This window comes from Hoplias malabaricus, chromosome 16 (assembly GCF_029633855.1).
Source record: "Hoplias malabaricus isolate fHopMal1 chromosome 16, fHopMal1.hap1, whole genome shotgun sequence".
Taxonomy (NCBI): Eukaryota; Metazoa; Chordata; class Actinopteri; order Characiformes; family Erythrinidae; genus Hoplias; species Hoplias malabaricus.
In genome coordinates this window covers 16,466,853-16,486,395 of record NC_089815.1, presented here as the reverse complement: position 1 = coordinate 16,486,395, position 19,543 = coordinate 16,466,853, and the positions used below count along the sequence as shown (strand labels likewise).

General features: G+C 39.2%; 1 protein-coding gene across 3 annotated transcripts in view; it reads left to right on the top strand.

Moving 5' to 3' along the window:
- The window catches only part of nfia (nuclear factor I/A), a 179,356-nt gene that overhangs the window by 145,841 nt on the left and 13,972 nt on the right, over positions 1–19,543 (top strand). For 2 of the 3 annotated variants that reach the window (XM_066647148.1, XM_066647149.1), the window contains 3 exons: positions 9,301–9,479; positions 12,882–13,047; positions 13,762–13,853. In XM_066647148.1, coding sequence (XP_066503245.1) covers positions 9,301–9,479; positions 12,882–13,047; positions 13,762–13,853 — 437 coding nt within the window. Of the gene's footprint in view, positions 1–240; positions 370–9,300; positions 9,480–12,881; positions 13,048–13,761; positions 13,854–19,543 lie in introns of all 3 variants that reach the window. The other variant, XM_066647147.1, reaches the window with a different exon arrangement.

Sequence of the window (19,543 nt, the reverse complement as noted above, 5' to 3'; positions counted from 1 at the left end):
ATTTGATACAGGACATTACAAATCTATATATGTTAAAGAAATCACACTTTTATCTTATTGCTAATGTGATCATGTGCCCAACTCATTTAGTGCTGTAAGCTCTCACAAGGTTACCTTCCGTCCCACACACACTCACATATACATATATATATCTATCTACCGCTCTCTGACCTGTGCGCCAGCCTGTGTCTTCATGCCATTTGCCTTATTAAAACTGCGCTTATCGATCATTCTTGCCAGGAATGCCATCGCCCACCACATTAAAGAAGTCAGAGAAGTCTGGTTTCAGCAGCCCCGTGCCTTCGCAGACCAACTCCCCCCGAACGGCATTCACACACCACCATCGGCCAGTCATTACAGGACCCAGAGGTGAGGTCCCCCCCCCACCCCCCCAAACCTAAACCCTGCCAGCACCACCCTAAAGCCCCTTTCCAGAGCCCCTAAACCCACCCAAAGCAAGCACGTCTATTTCCTCCTCCTTCTGCCCCCTCCCACACCTTTTCACCCTAATGTGTACCCCCTCCGGTCATTTCAGATTAAACATGCGGGGGGACTCTCTCCTCTGAGGCAGGTTCAGTGCACAAGCAGGGCTGGTCTGCTCCGGCTGGGAAGCTCTGTGTTTGCTTTTGTGTGTGTGTGTGTGTGGTTTGGGAGCAAAATGAGGAGAGAGATACAGAATGGGAAACACTTTTCTAATTCTAGCTTAACAATGCTCTTTTTGCATATTTTGTGCGTCTTGGTCACATACATCAAGGACATTGTCTGTGCGCACTCTGAGTGTGTGTGTGTTTGTGTATTCTCAGGACTTTTTTTAAGGTAGTTGTAAAGGTTTTTTGTTGCTGGGTTTTGTTGCTTCCCCCAAAAAAGTTCCACAATATATTTTTCAAAACTGGAAAAATGTTTCCAAAGGTTAAGAATAGGGTTAGCACAAGAAAAGTATATTTTTTATTTACTCATACACAAATGTAAGTAAATGTGGTATAAAAATAAAAATGTAACAGTTATTTCTAGTCTCCTAAGAAAATGTCCCTAAGGTGTCACCCTTCAAAGAGACACTAACATATTGACAAGCTGCTAAGGAAAGACACCGTATGTACCTTGTACATATCTTGCAAATATGTTAATGGAGATCTTTTTAAGGATGTATGATATATGATAATCAAATTGCATGAGGGAAAGGAAAGTCAAATGAAGAATTAGTGGAAAAAATTAATAGAAAAAAATTCTAAAACTGAATCTTCATTTCTAAATTTCTGAAACTGAAAATCAAGCTTTATAATCAGATATCTGACTATGATATTTTAGCTTTCATTTAGATGTGTTTCATATTACTCATGTTACTCATATTCATTCTGGATGAGGTCAGCACTTCAATGTGTTTCTAGGATGAGGTTGAATTGTCACTGGGTGTGATAAGTAGATAAGAGCAGCTTTTACCACAGGAGCTGACACACACTGCTGTACCTCCTCTACACACATCCTGCTCTATCTGCATGAACTCTGTAAAAGTAAAAAAAAAATCCTCATGCTCATGTTTACTGTATTGAAATTTAGCTGCATGTTTGCTTTGTTTATCTAATATTTACTGCAGTTTTTTTTTTACCCATGGCCACCATTCATTTCTGATGTCTTATGGCAGATATATTCATTCGGACATGAAACATTTTGAAACATTCAGCATAGATGATTTTTCTCTCCATTACCGGTGAATACGATGTTTCTTAAAATAAAATGAGATGCTTTAGCTTGATGTTGGCAAACCCTCAGCTCTCACAGTCTTAAGAGAACCTTAACAGCTCCCATCAATGCTGTCCATCTGCTGAATAAATACTGGAGTTAAGTCCAGAGATTAAGTACTTCATATTCACCGACATGTTGACCTAAAAGGACTGTGATAAACCGGAAAGCCCCGTGAGAGGCTTAAATTTTAAGTAAAAGATAGCCTTCTCCTGTCAGATTTTGAACTCTTGGACGCATGCATATTTTACACTAACAGTGACATGTGTTGGGTCACAGGGTTGTGCTAGATTTAATCTGTGTAAAAGCAGATGTTTTCTTTTTAAAATATCTAATAGGTCCTTAAATATGTACTTAAACATAGAATTCTGAAGCAAAGCAATCTCCTCCAATCTGCAGAGTCATTAGAAGGAAAATTAGTCAGATTGATGTGCCCAGTGTAGCTAGCCTAGCTTAGCTCCAACATCAGTTTTTCAAAACTCCACCCCCCTCAGTGCCTACCTTTCCTAAATTCATCACAAAATATTTAAAACCATCTTAATCTCCCCTTTTTGTCAGCTATCCTTGTGTGACTTTGTAACACTAGCTGTCCCCTCCTCTTTGAATTTATTCAGAAACCCCCAGTGAGTGACCTGTTGCTAATGCAGTGATGAAATAAAGGGATCTTTTCTCTTTTTTATCACCTTGGTTATTATTTCAATAATCCACCGCCGGTATTGTATATCTTCTTCAAGAATAGTTGGCAGCAAAAAGGGGGAAAGTGGGGAAGAAAGAAAGTCTAGCAGAAAAAAAAAGAGAAAAGAAAGATCAGTGAACCAACGCGATTTGTAAAGTGGAACTAATCTGGAGCCTCTTTCTCTCTGGTCGGTGCGCGGGTGCCGCCACAATGGCTACAGAGGAAGCCGCTCTCGGCCACAGCTGCTAGAGCTCCGCCTTCATTCAGAGCGCCATTATCATTCTCATATTTACTCTCTCAGATATGGGTCAAGCAGGACCCCCCTCAGATTCACTACAGGGCCACCCAGAAGAGAGAGAGAGCGAGGTTGACTGTAAGTGAGAGAGAAAAGGGGCAGAATTTAGAAATCTCTTTGAACCATCTTGAGCTTCCAACATTTTACATTTCTACAGTTTAAGATGAGCTTGCGTTGTAGTCTGTGGAGTTACTGAATAATTATCTTTAAAATGTAATAAGCCTGGGATCTTAAGTGTTAATGCAAATACTAACTGATTACTCCCTGTCCAGTAAATGTTTTATGGTACCTTGAGAGGCAATATGTGTATTTCTTAATCCATTAACTCTCTGGAGTCTGAGGCTTTTCTGCCACATCTGAGGTAGTCTGATATTTCTTGAACTTCTTGTATATTTTACCTACGTAAAAATCTGTAAGCCCACAGTATTACACAACCTTATATTCAGAATAAACTGTGAGAGCAGTTAGAATGTCATTAATGTTTTTTCTTTTGTTTGTTTTGTTTAAATTAACTCTAAACATAGACTTTCCAAAAACCTGTTTTCAAAGGTATTGATTATATTGTGATTAAACACATAGTAGGGGCTTGTTTGAGAGTCCACAGTTCTGTTGCTTATTCTATAGTATTCTACAATTCTACAGTGAGATTTAACATGTCATTATTTCAGTCATCCACACAACACAGATTAAAAACATGGTTATTATGACAATTTTAAAAAGTCTGTAAATACAATTAAAATAGGATGAGCACATGTTCTTAATTCTATTGATCTATTCAAGGTCTAAAATGTAGCTGTTGTTTTATAATTGTGTTCTAGTTGTGAAAATAAAAATGAAGATTTCTAGAATCCTTTGTAGAGCAACAGTTTACTCGCTGCCATTCTGATTCTTTTTGGGGAAGTTACATGAGAGAAAGTGATAGATTGTAAGGACATGGCTTGGCTATAACCATGGTGCCTACAAGAAACAACATACAGCCCTGAGATACACAAATACCAGAAGCTACAGTATCTCTCTCCCTCTCTCTCTCTCCTCGGCCTGTCGTTTGATGCTACAGTAGAGCCCCTCGTACACGGTGGCGCCACGCTCCTGAAGAGCGTCCTGCTGGTCAGTAGAAGCTGAAAGGCAGGGAAATTGAAGCTCTAGCCTCAGTTTTCTCTCCTGGGGCATCCCCCCTGCTCTCCTGTTGTCTGCAGTTAAGACACGCTGCTTGTCTCCCAGGCTTTATTATCCCTCTTGTAGCTGTGTGTTCTGGTATTAGCCTTATCCCTCCCAGCCCCTTTCTCATGTCTGCACTCTCACAGTCTTTTCAGTATGGAGGATGGGGGTTTCCCCTTTTACTTCTCGTCAGCTTCATTCAGAGCCTGTGGACCAGATCTGTGGAGCTATGCCTGGCCTCTTTGACGATATAAAACATCAACATTGTTTTATTCATATTGTTTCATCTAAATGTCCATCAAGTAAAAAAAAAAGAATATAACAAGTGAGCAATCCATTTGAGTAATTCAGAACATGTAGAATGCATGGACTTTGAATGCATGGGGGAAAAGTGTTTCTTAGGTGTACTAATTGATAAAATCATTTGCATAATTGACACCAAAGGTCTTTTGGAGCATTTGGCCTTGGCTTGGAATTAGCTGGTAAGCTAGCCAGGAGTAAAGTGAATATATTTTTGCGTGTTTAAAACATCTGAGAATGTTCAGAGTTCTGTCCAGTAACATTTAAATTACCGAACAGTTAGGAGTCTAACCTTAGAAAGGTGAACGATATGATGAATTGTTTTGTTTGGCCCAGAGAAAAGGCTGTGAAGCGATCCAGTCTGGACATGTTGCCTCCAGATAAACGCACCGGTGCCAATTGGACCCACTTCTTAGAATAATGGAGCGGGAACCATATGCTGCTCCGTTTTTTCATTAAGTGTACGGATGGATTATGGATTGAGATCCAGTGAAAAAAAGAACTACTTAATGCAGCCTCACGGCATTCTGGCCTGGTTTGATCCCTCGTACTTTGTCTCTGTCCTAATACCGTGGAATAAATAGAGTTTTTAAATGAGAATCTGGGTGTTAGTTCCTGGTTTGTATATACACTACTGCCAAAGTCAGACGCCATCCTTCATTTGATTCCTTTGCAGTCAAATTGGCCATTACGTCCAAGTTTTTTATTTGTCATGAGATATTTATGAACAGGTTAAATGTTAGGCATAAAGGGAAATTCAAAGAAAAATATGTTATATATATATATATATATGCTATTTTTTTATGAAGTGGATCGTTCACACCAAGACAGATGCATTTTTTGCCTCAACACTCTGAAATCGCAGGAAGACACTGGAAAAGGAAGCAGAAATGCATTCTTTGTGTAGGAGCAATGAAGAATTTATTAATTTATTTTAAGCACTGCAACTAAATGACACACAAACTGGGTTCACCTTATTCTAATGAACAACACTGGGAGTCCCAGCACTTCATTCAGGAACCAAAGCTGTATAGTGGGCTGTTCCAAAAGTATTTCCATGAGTAATTAGGGGATTTTAAGGCTCTGATTATATCTGTTGCCCCTCTAATTAAAAAGGATTATGTTTTCTTTAACATTTTTTAAACATTTTTAAAGTCAGAGTTTTGCTTGTCCTTTAAGCTTTTGAGTTCTGCTTCGAACGAGACAAGCTGTTCCACTGCTATTTTGCTGCTCGTATGTTTCGTCTGCATCTATGGAACAGGTTCTAATTGAAAAATTGACACTGTTAAAATCTGACTTGTTTCTGACTTGGCGTGAAAGACACCATTAATACACCTGTGTTTGGTTTCAAAAACATGATGTTTTTTTTTTTGTCCGTAAAAATCAAACTCAAAGTAAATAGGCCTTTTTTGGATAACCACAAAACTTTCACTATGAGGTAAACACCATGTAAATGTTATAGCCCTGTTGGCTGGCTATTGAGTAATGTCCATTTTTTGTGACGTTTAATGTGTGTGAATGTGTGAACATGTGATGCCCTGTGATGGAGTTGCACCCCATTCAGAGTGTGTTTCTGCTTTACGCTCAGTGGTAAGCTCTGGACGCACTCCCATCCTGAACAGGATAAGCCAGTTACAGAAAATGAATGAATGCATGAATTAATATTATACCCCTTTTCTACAAGTTAACACAGTTCCTTGGGGTCTTAACAAAATGTGTGCAGCTCGGCATTAGTCAAAATATCACAAAGATCCAACAACACTGAACTTTTCTCACCCTGTATAAAGGAACCTGTTTAGAACGACAGGTGCTTTTCCTTTGTGTTCTCCGAATAATGCACTGAACATCCCAGACATTAAATATGTTTAGGATTGCAAGCAAAATATGCAAACAACTTCTAGGACTAAGCATATAGAAAAATATCCTTACCTATTTTTTTCCTTGCAGATTTGCAGACTGCAAATATCAATAAAATTTTTTATAACCATTTTGACAAGGGAATAAAGAGCTGAAAGGTGGTCTTGGATTTATTGTACTCTGTGTTGCTTTAGGATGGTGAATTGGTGTGAGTCTGACTCAGCCCTGCGAAAGGGTGTGTCTCACTAGGGGTCAGTCAGTGTGTGTCTCCAGCAGCAGCCACTGCAGTGTTGCCTCAGCACGCAGGATTAATTCAATAGAGGAAAGGATGGCTGAGAGTGTGTGTGTGTGTGTGTGTGTGTGTGTATGTTTGCAACCCTTCCTGTCTCTTCTATCCCACCTTACTCTTAAAGTTCACAGTCCTGCCTTTTGCTCAAAAGGACGTCATCACAAGCAAAAAATAACAGAACGAAGGAACGAAACGCAGCGTCACCCAACACGAAGAAGGGCAGGGAAAAAACCAATCCATTCTATTATTACTGTAAATACAATGGCTACATCTCAGCCCAAGCACCCAGAGTTTCCAGTCACCCTCTATTGACAGAACCATAAATCAAGGCCAAAGCTAAGTGAATTACTGCAGCAGGGAGCTGTGGCTTTAACAATGTTTATGTAGTATCAGCTTACCATCTCCACTGCAAGAGAGAGAGAGAGAGAGAGAGACTGTGGAAGGAGAGAGTGTGGAGTCTTATTAACTCAGCTGCAATACATCACAGGCTTAAAGAGGCAGCGCTGTGCACGTCCCGGGCATTATACTAATAACCAATAACCGAATATTACCTCTATTAAGAGCCGCCTAATTAGATTGTGCCGGTTACAATTAAATACTTGATAAGCCTCGATCCATTAAAGACCTGTCAGTCTCCTCAGAGCTCCAGCCACGAAAGGTGTGGGAGCACACTGGGTCATCAATGTCGGCCCTCCATAACACTTCAGTACCATGTAGTTTGGTTTACGGTTGTTGTGTTTACTCAATAAAGTGTAAAAATCTATTCAAATGCACATTCTGAGTCAGTAATGATTCATTTCAGACAGGAAAACACATACTTTAAGTCCTCGGACATGCTTTTTTTCCACCACAGTGAGTTTTTAAAGGTGTGCTGGCTCATTTTCAGTAAATTGCTTCAATAACTCAGAGGTCTTGATTACTAAAGTAACTTTATATAGTGTGGCCCATTAAATGGGAATTCTACCTCTTTTATTTTTGTTTGTATATGAAAAGACTTTTGCTGCGTTACAATTGTTCACAAAAACCTATAATACAGAATATTTATGAATGCTGCGTGAAGCCTGCAAAATGTTTCGCTGATGTACTACTTTGTCCAGCATGGCACTGCCTGTTGTGTCGCTGTCATAATAAAAACTCCAGGGTCATGGGGTTGAGGGTTTGAACCCCGCCTCGGGTCATTGTATCTGAGGAGTTTGGTGTGTTCTCCCTGTGTCTGTGTGGGTTTTCTCTCACATACCAAATACACACGTTGGTAGGTTGATTGGCCACTCGACAGTATGCATTAGTTGTGAGTGTGAGTGTGACTGGCACCCTGTCCAGGTTGTGTTTCTGCCTTGTGCCCAGTGATACTGGGTGGGCTCCAAACCCACTGCGAAATGAATAAGCAGTTACACACAATGAATGAATGAACAGTTTTGCCCTCGAGTTTTGCCTTTGTGACCCCTGGCTGACTCCTCCTCCTACTCTACACCACCTTTGCAAAGAGAGTCAGACTAGCAAAAGAACTATAAAGTGCACTGTTTTATTTCAGACCACTCAAAATTGCTTTCTTTTAATCTCAGCAGTTGTATTATGCAGAAATGTTAAGAAGTTACCTTTAAAACGTTTATTACGTTTATTGTATTATAGTACACAGTTAAAAATAATGGCTCTGCAAGGGTTCATTAGTAAAGAAAATGTTAAAAGGTTCTTTGCGATGTGAAGGGGTTCTTCAGATAAATGGAGAATGTGCTAAAGATGGTTTTATATAACACCTTTATGAAAAGCGTTCTATATGGCACCAAAAATTGTTCTTCTTTTGTAGCAATCTTGACATTGTAGCAATAGAAGAGCCCCTTTTGGTGGTTTAGAACACTTTTCTGAGTGGTGCCTTATTAGCAATGGTACAATTCATGAATTCAAGAGTTCTTTGCATCATGAAGGGGTTCTTCAGATTGATGGAGTAATTGCTATAGATGGTTCTTAGTGACAGCTCTTGCTTCTGTTTACAGCACTTGTAGCAGTACAAGGTAAGAAAGGGTTAATAAACAGACAATTCAAGGTGATTTATCAAGAATTTATCAAGTATTTATCTTTGTTGTCTTCCAGTATTTTGCTCAGTTCACTCAGTTAGCGTTCCCTGGGGCTCTGCTGATATGTGCCACTGCTTCCCTGAGTTGAATTAGCAGTGTTGATATTTTGAGTACTGTTGACATAAATGATGTTGTTGCGTGGAGCGTGTTGTCATTGTTATGAGCAGGTGCGTGAAGGGCTTCTGTGCATGCAAAAGTACAAAGCTGCACTGTGTTTGTGTGTGTGCGCCACTGGCTCAACAGGGTGTTCAAATATTGATCCGTGTTTGTGTATGACAGCAGCCGCTCACTGTGTCACCTCACATCTGTGTGTTTGTGTGTGTGGAGAGAGGGTGTACAACCAGTTAGGCTGCAAAAGTGCATCTCCTCAGTGTGTGTTTCACCATCTGCATGTATCCTAGTCGTTCTGTTGTCTCACTTTTCCATAGTGTGTGCATTTTGCAACCCGACCTCATGGAAAAAAGGAGCTGTACTGAGTTTATATGATTCGAATGTGTACAATTTTCCACATGAATAAAGTATATTTCATCAACACAATTGCTGCAGAATGTTAGTATGCTAAAGAGTGGCAAAATATAGGATATATTTGAACAGAGCCTTCTATCTCTCTCCAAAAACGCCAGGTTGGGAAGTTTGGGAGATCACTCCCAGTGTTAATAAATATAAAGTTATTTAGACTTATATAATTATGGATCATATATTTTAATCTAATTTCCCAGAAACATATATATATATATATATATATATATTTGATTCAAGTGGAAACTACTCTACACATCTGAATCAGGTAAATTAAATGCATCACAATTTTTAAAAAAATTAAGTCCACTTTACCCTCGTGGATCTACCCTTTTTGCACCCTCACACCTTTCTAATTTCTCTCTCTCTCTCTCTCTCTCTCTCTCTCTCTCTCCAGCGAGTCCTCACGCCACGCCGTCAAGTCTTCATTTCCCGACGTCGCCAATCATCCAGCAGCCTGGCTCCTACTTCTCCCACCCCGCCATCCGCTATCACCCGCAGGAGACGCTCAAGGAGTTTGTCCAACTTGTCTGCCCTGACAGTGGTCAGCAAGCTGGACAGGTGGGCTTCCTGAATGTAAGGAGCATTTTACATACATATGCCCTCCTCTCATAGTGTCACCTATGTGCCCTCAGGCCATTCATATGCTTGCGTTTCCCTTACGGCCGTGTGCTTTGGGCTTCTTGCATTGTGGAAAGGTTGCATATTGTTGTGTTTGTTAGTTTTGTTGTGCTTGACTGAACTTTGACATATGGAATAATGTGCAGTCAATGTGAACAATAAGCACTGATTAAAGATTCAGACTTTATTTTCCCATATGTACAACTTCCTGTCAAGTAATTATACACATGTAAAGGTAAAATATATATATATATATATATATATATATATATATATATATATATATATATATATATATATATATATATATATATATATATTTTTTTTTTTTTTTTTTTTTTTTTTTTTTTTTTTTTTTTTAAATAAGGTAACACTTTATCGGAAGGCTACCTATCTAGGGATTTCATAGTCACACACTTAAGCAATGGAAAAATATGATTAAATATTTTAATATATTTCTAGAGTTACTTTGAATTTTCAGTAAATAAAGGAACAAATGATTATCACTTTAGTTTTAGGCATTTAAACACATTTTAATGCCAACACAAGTGACATGAAGTTAGTCTATAGATAGCATTCATAGAAGTAGTTTAGACAAATTACAAATGCAAAAAAAATGTAGTGTTATTGCATGAAGAACCAAGGCGTGCTTAAGTGGGAAACCGTGAATCTACACACTGACAAGAAATATATCAAACTTCAAGTGAATAGGGTGTTCACATTGCCTGGTTTGCACTGTGATGAATCTACTGGATCATAAGGACTGAAATACAGTATACCAGTGTGTTCTTGTGTGTGCACATTGACATGTACAAGGTTGTGTACTTTAGGGCTAAAGATGACAAATCAATGTTAATAAAAAAAAGATGTGTTGTTTACTTATATTATAGAATTCCTCTGTAATGATATTTAATGTTGTTACAGTACATATGTTACATATGATTGCAGTACCGCACTGTTAGTCAAAGGGATGGAACTTTGAACAACAGAAAAGGCAAAGGGACCAATAAAAATAAAACAGTAATATTAGTACTGTATTGACAATGCTTTTCTGTGAAGATTATACAAACATTATGGCATGACCATAGTAGGTACATGTTTAACTGCCTAATCTAAATGAGGGGTATCTACAAACTTTCATATACATAATGTTCTTACTCATTTGTTTCTATGTTCTAGAAGGTAATGTTCAGAGGACTCCTGAAACATGGATGTTTTCTGACAGAACTTTAATTTATAAAATCAACCCTAAAGGTATTCTACAATGTAGTGCATTTAAGTGGGTTGGTATGTATGGTGTTTGACACCTAAGTGTGTGTGAGGGCGAGAGAGTGAGAGTCACTGCAGTGACTGCTGACTTGCTGGAAACAGTCTTGACTGCGCGTCTGCAGATGGATAGTTGATATATTTGCGTCTAGACGCTGAATCGATACGCAGCACGAGCTTCTGCACTGCACTCTTCATTTGCACTTTTCATCTGAAACCTGTCTCAATGTGTAAGAGTGTGCAGTCGTGCACACACACACACACACACACAAACACAAACACACAAAAGAGTATATATGGAGTAGTAAGCTCACATAGCCTATAAATCACCACTGTTTAATGCTGTAGAGTATGATTGTTCTTTGTACATCTCAAAAATGACCTGAGGCCAGATCCCACAGTGACTGACATGTCACACACATAATTAGCAATGGTAATGGCTTCCAATGTATAAGCCATTTGTTACACATTTTAATTAATATTTAATGAATTAATTAATCAGTGAACACTTATTTGCACTTTCTTAAATTAACACAATTACTCTCACCATTCACTTCCCAAAATAAATCTGCTGGGTATCTCAATTATGTTGAATATTCCCTCAGTTAAAGAGCCTCCTTCTAAGCCCTCAGGACACTAAAGCCTACATGGGGTGGTATGGCAAAATGTAATATTACTGGAAGACAACTTCATGATTCACAAAACACAATATATTCAACAATGTTATCCTTAATTTTTTTTATACATTAACTTTTAGTTCAGTGTAATAAAGATAAAAAAATAAAATAATTAGATAAAAATAAAATTTAAAAAATAATTGATAGGCTCTCTGACATTCACCTAAATCTCTTTTGTTTTTTTTTAAATAAATGTTTAGTTTTTATAAAAAATTTGGATGTAGGATGTGCATGGTGGGTAGGGCTCAGGTTTGGGGACTTGATCCATTGACTTAGACTTGTCTTGACTAAAATTTCACAAAGACAGCTAAATTAGGTCATTATCAAGAAGTTCACAGCAGTAGCATGTTCAGGTAACAAGACCTTCATTACGAAAAACACTTTCGGTATGGACAGCACTGAAGCACTTGGAGTTAGTGTAGTTGCTATTGAAGGCTAAACTGTCTTGCCTTTCTTTTAAACCTCACATTTATATTTTGTAGCATTACACTTTGGTCCTTCAGATGGAAAAATTGTTTTTAATTAAAGGCATATTATTTGAGGTTCAACTAAGATTAAGCAATGTGGAAATATTTTTGTATTGGGTTTGGGACCTGAAAGTCAAAGACTTATACTCCAGGGATATATGAATCAATACCAATACACATCGCAGCCACTCAGCACTCGTCCCAGACCCACATCACTGGGACTCAAAACACAGCTTGGACACACAAAACCATAGGCTCAAATTTTACTCACATTCAAGAGACTTGAGCCTTTTCTGTGACCCACATGCCAGAGACAGAATGCTTCACTCAGACTCATACCACAGAAATGCAACTTTGAGCTGTATTTTAATTGTTATTTCAAATTTAAATTCTTTTCAAAACAAATTCATTTCATTCATCTCAGAGACTGGAGATGTGACTCAGGATCCCAGACACTCCAGATTTTACTCGCACTTGCACAGCCGAGTGTGTGTGTGTGCGTGTGTTTGTTTGTGTGAGTATGGTGGGGTAGAGTGGTGATAAATCTGGTGTGTGTGTAAATGACCTGGCGGCTCTGTACTGTGGGCTCTGCTGTGGCCCTGACTGTGGATAGAGGCAGCATGCTGCTTTGGTAATAGATTATGGACGCCAAAGTGCGCAGAGCAGCAGAATTCTTTATGACTAGGAGCAGTGGAAAATTGCTGAGCACTGTCTCACCGATGCTTCTGACACACACACACACACACACACACACACACACGCACACAAATATGCACACAGAAGGTGCGTTAGATTTGTGGTTTGTCCATGAGATGAGGAGTTTGTTGTTGTGCCCACTTGACTGAGATGTGTGTGTGTGTGTGTGTTTTCTAAGAGATATATGATTTTCATGTGTTTTTGATTAATTCTCTTTCTCTTTCTCTCTCTCTCTCTCTCTGTCTCTGTAGCCCAATGGGAGCAGTCAGGGGAAGGTTCACAACCCGTTCTTGCCCACACCAATGTTGCCCCCTCCTCCGCCCCCGCCCATGGCCCGGCCAGTTCCACTGCCGGTACCGGACTCCAAACCACCCTCCACCTCGGCCGAGGGAGGGGGCAACTCCCCCACCTCACCAAGTAAGCACTGCACAGCAGCTGTCCTTTACACTGTGAAAATTTTATAATGAATGGACCAATCAGTGGTGTAAAATTAGTGGTAGCAGTCGGTAGCGTTTTCATTTTCATGGATAGCAGTATGTCATATACTCTCAGAAACTACATAAACAATCCTACATTGGGGTGGCACGGTGGCGCAGCAGGTAGTGTCGCAATCACACATCTTCAGGGTCCTGGGGTTGTGGGTTGAAGCCCTGCTCCAGGTGACTGTCTCTGAGGAGTTTGGTTTGTTCTCCCTGTGTCCACGTGGGTTTCCTCCGGGGGCTTCAGTTTCCTTCCAGAGTGGATTGGCTACTCAGTGTCCATATGTTTGAGTGTATGAGTGAATGTGTTAGTGTGTGTTAATAAAGGACTGGTGTCCCCTCGAGGGTGTGTTTTCCACCTTGTGCCCATTGATTCCGGGTAGGCAGGGATGTCCAGGAAATTTGTGTTGGGATGCTAAAGTTTACTGTTTGTTGTGGAGTTTGAGACAAAACAACAAACAATATAAGGGCCAGGTAATTTTTTTTCAGTGTAACTATCCTCTGTACTTTAAGGGAAATCCTTTTAAAATATCATTAGTGTAATAAGAATATTACTTGCATAGTGTATAAAAATGTGTTGGTGGGCTTGGTGAAACTGTGGTGCTGATGTTGGCTGCGTGTGTGTTTGTGTGTGTGTGTGTTTCCCCTGCAGCCTACTCCACACCGAGCACGTCCCCCGCCCAGCGCTTTGTCAGCGTGGGCCCCAGAGACCCGAGCTTTGTAAATATCCCTCAGCAGCCTCAGGTGAGTGCACTCACACATAAACTCAAGACACACAAACACAGAATACACAAATACACTCACAAAACATACACAAACACGCGCACACACACACTGTGATTCCAATAAATGGCTAATCTTTCTGTCTATTTCTATCTCTCTGTGTCTCTCTCTCTCTCTCTCTCTTTTTCTCTCTCCCACTCTCTCTCTCTCTCTCTCTCACACACACACACACACTGTACCGGGAATGTCCAAACATGCAGTCTTAGGAAGACCATTATGTCTATGGTGGGATGAAATGTTTACACAGTATAAAAAGAGCAACTGTCACAATGGGGGAAGAAATACATAAAAGACAAATCCTAAAGTGAGAAAAGACTTTATGATTGTGCGTGTAAACAGCACTGTGATGGAGTTGTGTACCATTTTGCTTTAAGCAAGAAATACAGACCCTCTTGATCATCTGAGGCATAACTTAGAGATAGGATAGAGGAAAAAGGAGGAAATGGAGCAATGGTGTGGTGCAGACAGAAGAAGTATTCCTAAACTTCAGTGGTTCCTAAGCTGAAACTTAAACATGAACTTTTGCCAATTATTTCGTCCGGCCCATTTTGCGTGAAATTATATCTATTTTGGCCTTTTTTCTGTTTTTTTGTGTTGTTCCAATACACACAAAAGAAATCGATGTGTGTATGACAAAACATGTGTAATTGCAATAATTTTCTGGAAACATTTCAGGGGGGCCAAACTTTTGGCCATGACTGTATACACTTTGATTTAACAGATTGTTCCTGTTGCCCTTATTCAGCTGCTCTGAACTGCTTTCTGCATTCCAATCAGGTCTTTCAGAAATGCTAGTTTTCTCTATCCAGATATGGTATTTTGCTCATAGTGTGCTTAATGGGTATTAGTTTCCATATTATTGGTTACTGTTATGTACAGTGGTCTGTGTGTGTGTGTATTATAGCTGCAGTGTGTCCGGAGGTTTGCAGCAGAAACTGTATGTCGATTTATTGACTCTGTCACAGGGCGTGAGACCCACTTGCCTGAGAAGAATGGAGGCAGGTGTTTGTCAGACTGAACCAGTGGAGGAGGAGGGGTGTTATTATGTATTGTTTGGATTTATTTATTTCCCCTCTACTATGCTTAGTCTCTGCTATACTCTCTCTCTCTCTCTCTCTCTCTCTCTGTCTTTCAGGTTGTAGCTAGGAGGCTTAGATTCTCTTTCACTTTGTGCATGTTTCTGTGCTTACTTACAGAGCTAATCCAGCATTATTCATTACCTCAGCCTCCCCCAGTTGTGTTTGTGTCGGTCAGTTCTTCTACCGTTGTCCCCTACTCACTTAAGATAAACAGCTAAATATTGTCAAACTCAAATACATAGCATTGAGAGCCCACCTTCAATGACTTAATACTGATGCACCTCAAGATGGTCTTCATTTGTTATTTAAGCCAGCATGTCATTAAAACTATTTCTTATTTATAATAATGTCTATTTTTCCATTGACCTTGCGGGGGCACTGCAATCAATAAAATAAAAAGATAACAAAAAAACTAAACTAAACTAACATTTCACAATAAAAATCCATTATGAAATGACAACACTTTCTGTAAAACTGCAACTGCTCTTGCACATGTTTTGGTGTTTCGATAAAAAAAGTAGAATTTGACGTTTCCAGCAATCTACATTCACACAGCAGCCAGTGTAAATATTGAGCCAGTGACACTGAAAGTATTATACAGAAAATTGCATATTGAAGGAAAGTAAAATGTCAAGCTTGAGATGTGACTGGCTATTGTTGTTATCATTATATAAAATATGTGATACTTATACAATGCGAAAATTAAGATATCTAAATTAAATATCTGCAGTTTTCACTACTAAAATGAAACATGTCAATGTTAAACTTGAATGAATTTATATAAAAAAAATAAACTTGAGATCAAACAATATAACATTATTCCTTTCCCATTCAAAAGTCTGTTACAAGCCTGTCTAGGGGAACAAGGGTCGTAAGATTTATAAAACATGTTTTTGGGAGTTTTAAAGCTCACATGGCTAATCAACATTCTTTGCCCATCAGTAGTCAGACTCTTGTATTTTAACAGCAGACACAAAGCTGGTCCCAAGCCAGCTGTGAGAGACGTCCTCCGTCAGCTATTTTTCCATAGTGAGTGAAGTGGTCTTGTTTTGTTTCTGTTTGGTGACATGATGATTGCATTGAACCTGCAAATATTAAAAACAGTATGTGTTCTGTAGATGAAGAGACAGAAAGAGAGAAGGATTGATGCACCTTTGACCTTTCTGCAAGAGTTCGGTCACACTGTTTGATTCCATAGCAAAGCACCCTGGGGCGGCGAGGACAAAAGTTATTCCCGGCGGCCCAAGGGGGAGCGAGGGTGGTAAAAGAAAGAGCCAGACGGCCAGACGAGAGAGAGATGAGTGTAACAGTAAACATTCCCAATTGCTAGGCCATGGTAACCAGGCACAGGCAGGGGTGGGGGTAATGATGGAGGGTTGTGGGAGGGGTTGGGGAGAGGGAGACTGGGCAGAAAATGAAAGAGAGGGTGGTGGGAGGGTGGTACTCTTTTTCATTGGAACTGTTGGCACAGAGGGGTAGAGACTGGCATAGGCTACAATGGGCGCGTTCACACACGTATGCGTTTGGTTTTGTGCAGGAGAATAGAATCATACACCTCAGACATTTCTAAAACTAAGTTTTCTAAATCTGAAGAACAAATTTCAGTGGAATATGTGATTTATCACAATTTTAACAGCAATTTTAAAAAAAAGAAGCGGAGTCTCATTCATTTGAGCTGTAGGGAGACTGGGGATGGTTGGGACACTTTTTGTTTCAATGGCTGTAACTCACAGGTTATTTGTTCTAGATCTCTTGAAATAGAGCTACACAGTACCCTTACATGTCCACTGCAAATAACAAACTTAGCAAGTTCTCAAACTATATCACATATTCCATTCATTGATGCCAAGCACAAGGAGTTCCATTGTCACAGCCTGCCCCACTGCCAGGGTAAGACTACACCAAAAATATGTTTATTGTGTATATACCTATATTTCACCATTTTTCTGTGATTTGCTTGTGATTTAACTTTCTTCTAGAACCTTTGAATTAAGCGAAACAAAGAAGCCCTTTCACTTTTTCCTCACCCAATGGTCTTGGCACACTGAAAAAAAGAAAAAGGTGTTAAAACTATCCCTGTCCATTGCAGCCATTGTAAAGTTAGCTGTAGCTGCATGGTGGTTTGAAAGTAGCATAAACAAGTACCTAAGAAATATTTTATCTAAGAGACTACTGTTTAATATATTACAGGTTACATAGGTCCTTCAACAGCATCAGTAAGAATCAAAATGTGTTCTCGGTCCAAGAATCTGCATTCTTACATAAAAAAACAGTGTTTAGGCTGTAAATTCAGGATCTTTACACAGCTATGCAATTTCACATGCAAAGTCATCAGGAAAGTGATTATATATAAAAGTGATACAGGATTTGTAGGCCATTTCTTGCTGGTAAAATTAATGTTGTTACAAACATTGCTGGTCTCCCCACCATTTCTACAGTTGTTCTACAGTTGACTCTTGTTTTAAGTTTATAGTAATTGAATATGGAGTTTTTGTCGTGGGGGGAAAAACGTCTTTACAAAGTAAAAGAAAAATGTTTTCTCATTTGTTTCTCATAGAAACACATATTGACACATTTATCATGGATAGCCCCAGTTCAGGCAGACCCTCACTTAGCCACTCTGCTTGTGACTGGTTCAAACTTTCTACACACACACACACACAGAGAGAGTAAATATCACACCCCTACATGTAAGCTTTAGATCCACTTGACTTTAAACTTCCTTCACTTCAGTAGTGGAGTAAAGCACTACCAGCAGTAATTTCAAAGTAGCCCATACCTTTACAGTGAGGTAGACAAAATAATTTGAGTTTACACACACACACACACAGCTGTAATCTGAGTTTAATTGCACAAAGTGTGCAGGGGGATGGCAGCCTGACCTCGGTGCAGATGCAGTGCAGATAAAACAGTGATTCATAAACAGGGTTTTTAATCAGAACGCACAGGGGGAATCGAGTGTTAGTGATGAGAAGATAGGCACCTCAGCATGACTCTGACTCTCTCTCTCTCTCTCTCTCTCTCTCTCTCTCTCTCTCTCTCTCTCTCTCTGACACACACACACACACATACCCACGCGCACACAAACACACACAGCAGCAGTAAATCAGTTGTGTGGAGACTAAGAGAAAAGCTCCTGGGACTTTATTCGTCTGCTATAAATGTTAAAGCGCTCTGAGGAGATAACGCTAGTAATTGACTCTTGTTCTTTGTGTCAACTCACTGTAGTTAAGTGTTTTGTAGTGCCTCTGTGCATAATGTGCCCTAACGACTATTTTGAAGAATTCTGAATAAATTTTCATTTGAAAGTGAAAGAAAATTATCAAAGAGAAAAGGAGGGCTACTGGAAACAGTTTGACGTGGAGTGCTTCTCAAATGAAGTCGTGTTAGTGCAGTAAGTGAACAGATTTTAGCTAAGAGGCTTTTGGAGATCGTGCCTTTTGCGCACTGAATTTAGCTGGCTCAGCATGCAGACAGAGTTCACATGCCCTTCTCTCTGCATCCAGAAGGGGGCACTTATTCCTGCATCACTGCCAGCATGGATCTGAATTAATTACAGCACGTTCATTCCTGCTGTGTGAAGGCGTCTGGCATCTTGTGTCAGGAAACACAAACACACAGACCTGATCATAAAGAGTGGACATCAGATCAGACGATAAGAGGCCATGCAAAAACGTGTTCCTCTAAAAGGACTTCTGAAATTAATTTTTACCAAAAAAAAAACATTTATGTGAGCAGTATTGTGACCACAGTTAAATGCATCTTAAAAATAACTAAAAATAAACAGGAAAAAAATCACATATATATTACATATATATACAGTACTGTGCAGAAGTCTTAGGCACCTAAGATAATGATATATATTTAAACTAATGCCTTCTCAGTAAGTGTAGTGCTTGTATAAGTTATATATAATAACAGTAAATAGACAAAAAATAATAAAAAACAAATAAGAAATAGGAGATTTCTTTTTTTCTATGAAGTAGTAGGTGTGAGTGAGTTTGAAGAACAGTGTTTTGTTCAGATTCTCCTTGATCGCATGAATTTGTTAAATCGACAGCACACATTATTTAAAATCATTATTTATAACCGGTAAAACTAGGTACTGGTTATAAGTACTATAATACTGATAAGCTCAAATAACACGGACTGCCACGAGGAAAGATTTGGAAAAAGTTAAACCAACACATTCACACACAGAGTATCACACTGGAATAATGTTATTTGGTTTTATTCTAATGGTGGGTGTTGTTTGTTATTTGTTTGTTTGTTTTTTCTGCAAATAAACACATACTGCTCAGATAAATAGCTTTTAAATTTCATAATCTCTGGTGCCTAAAACAGTACTTGCACAGTCCTGTGTGTGTGTGTGTGTGTGTGTGTGTGTATCTCCAAAATAGTATCTTTAGAGGAGAAGATATTTATTCCAATTTGTTTTGGAGCATTTCTGTTAATCCATTCATAATGAAATGTTCACACAGTGTCTAGGAGAGCTGCTGTGTTCAAATGATGTAGTAAACTAAAAATTCACAAAAATGAAGATACATGTTTTTATTTGGACAGTGACAATAT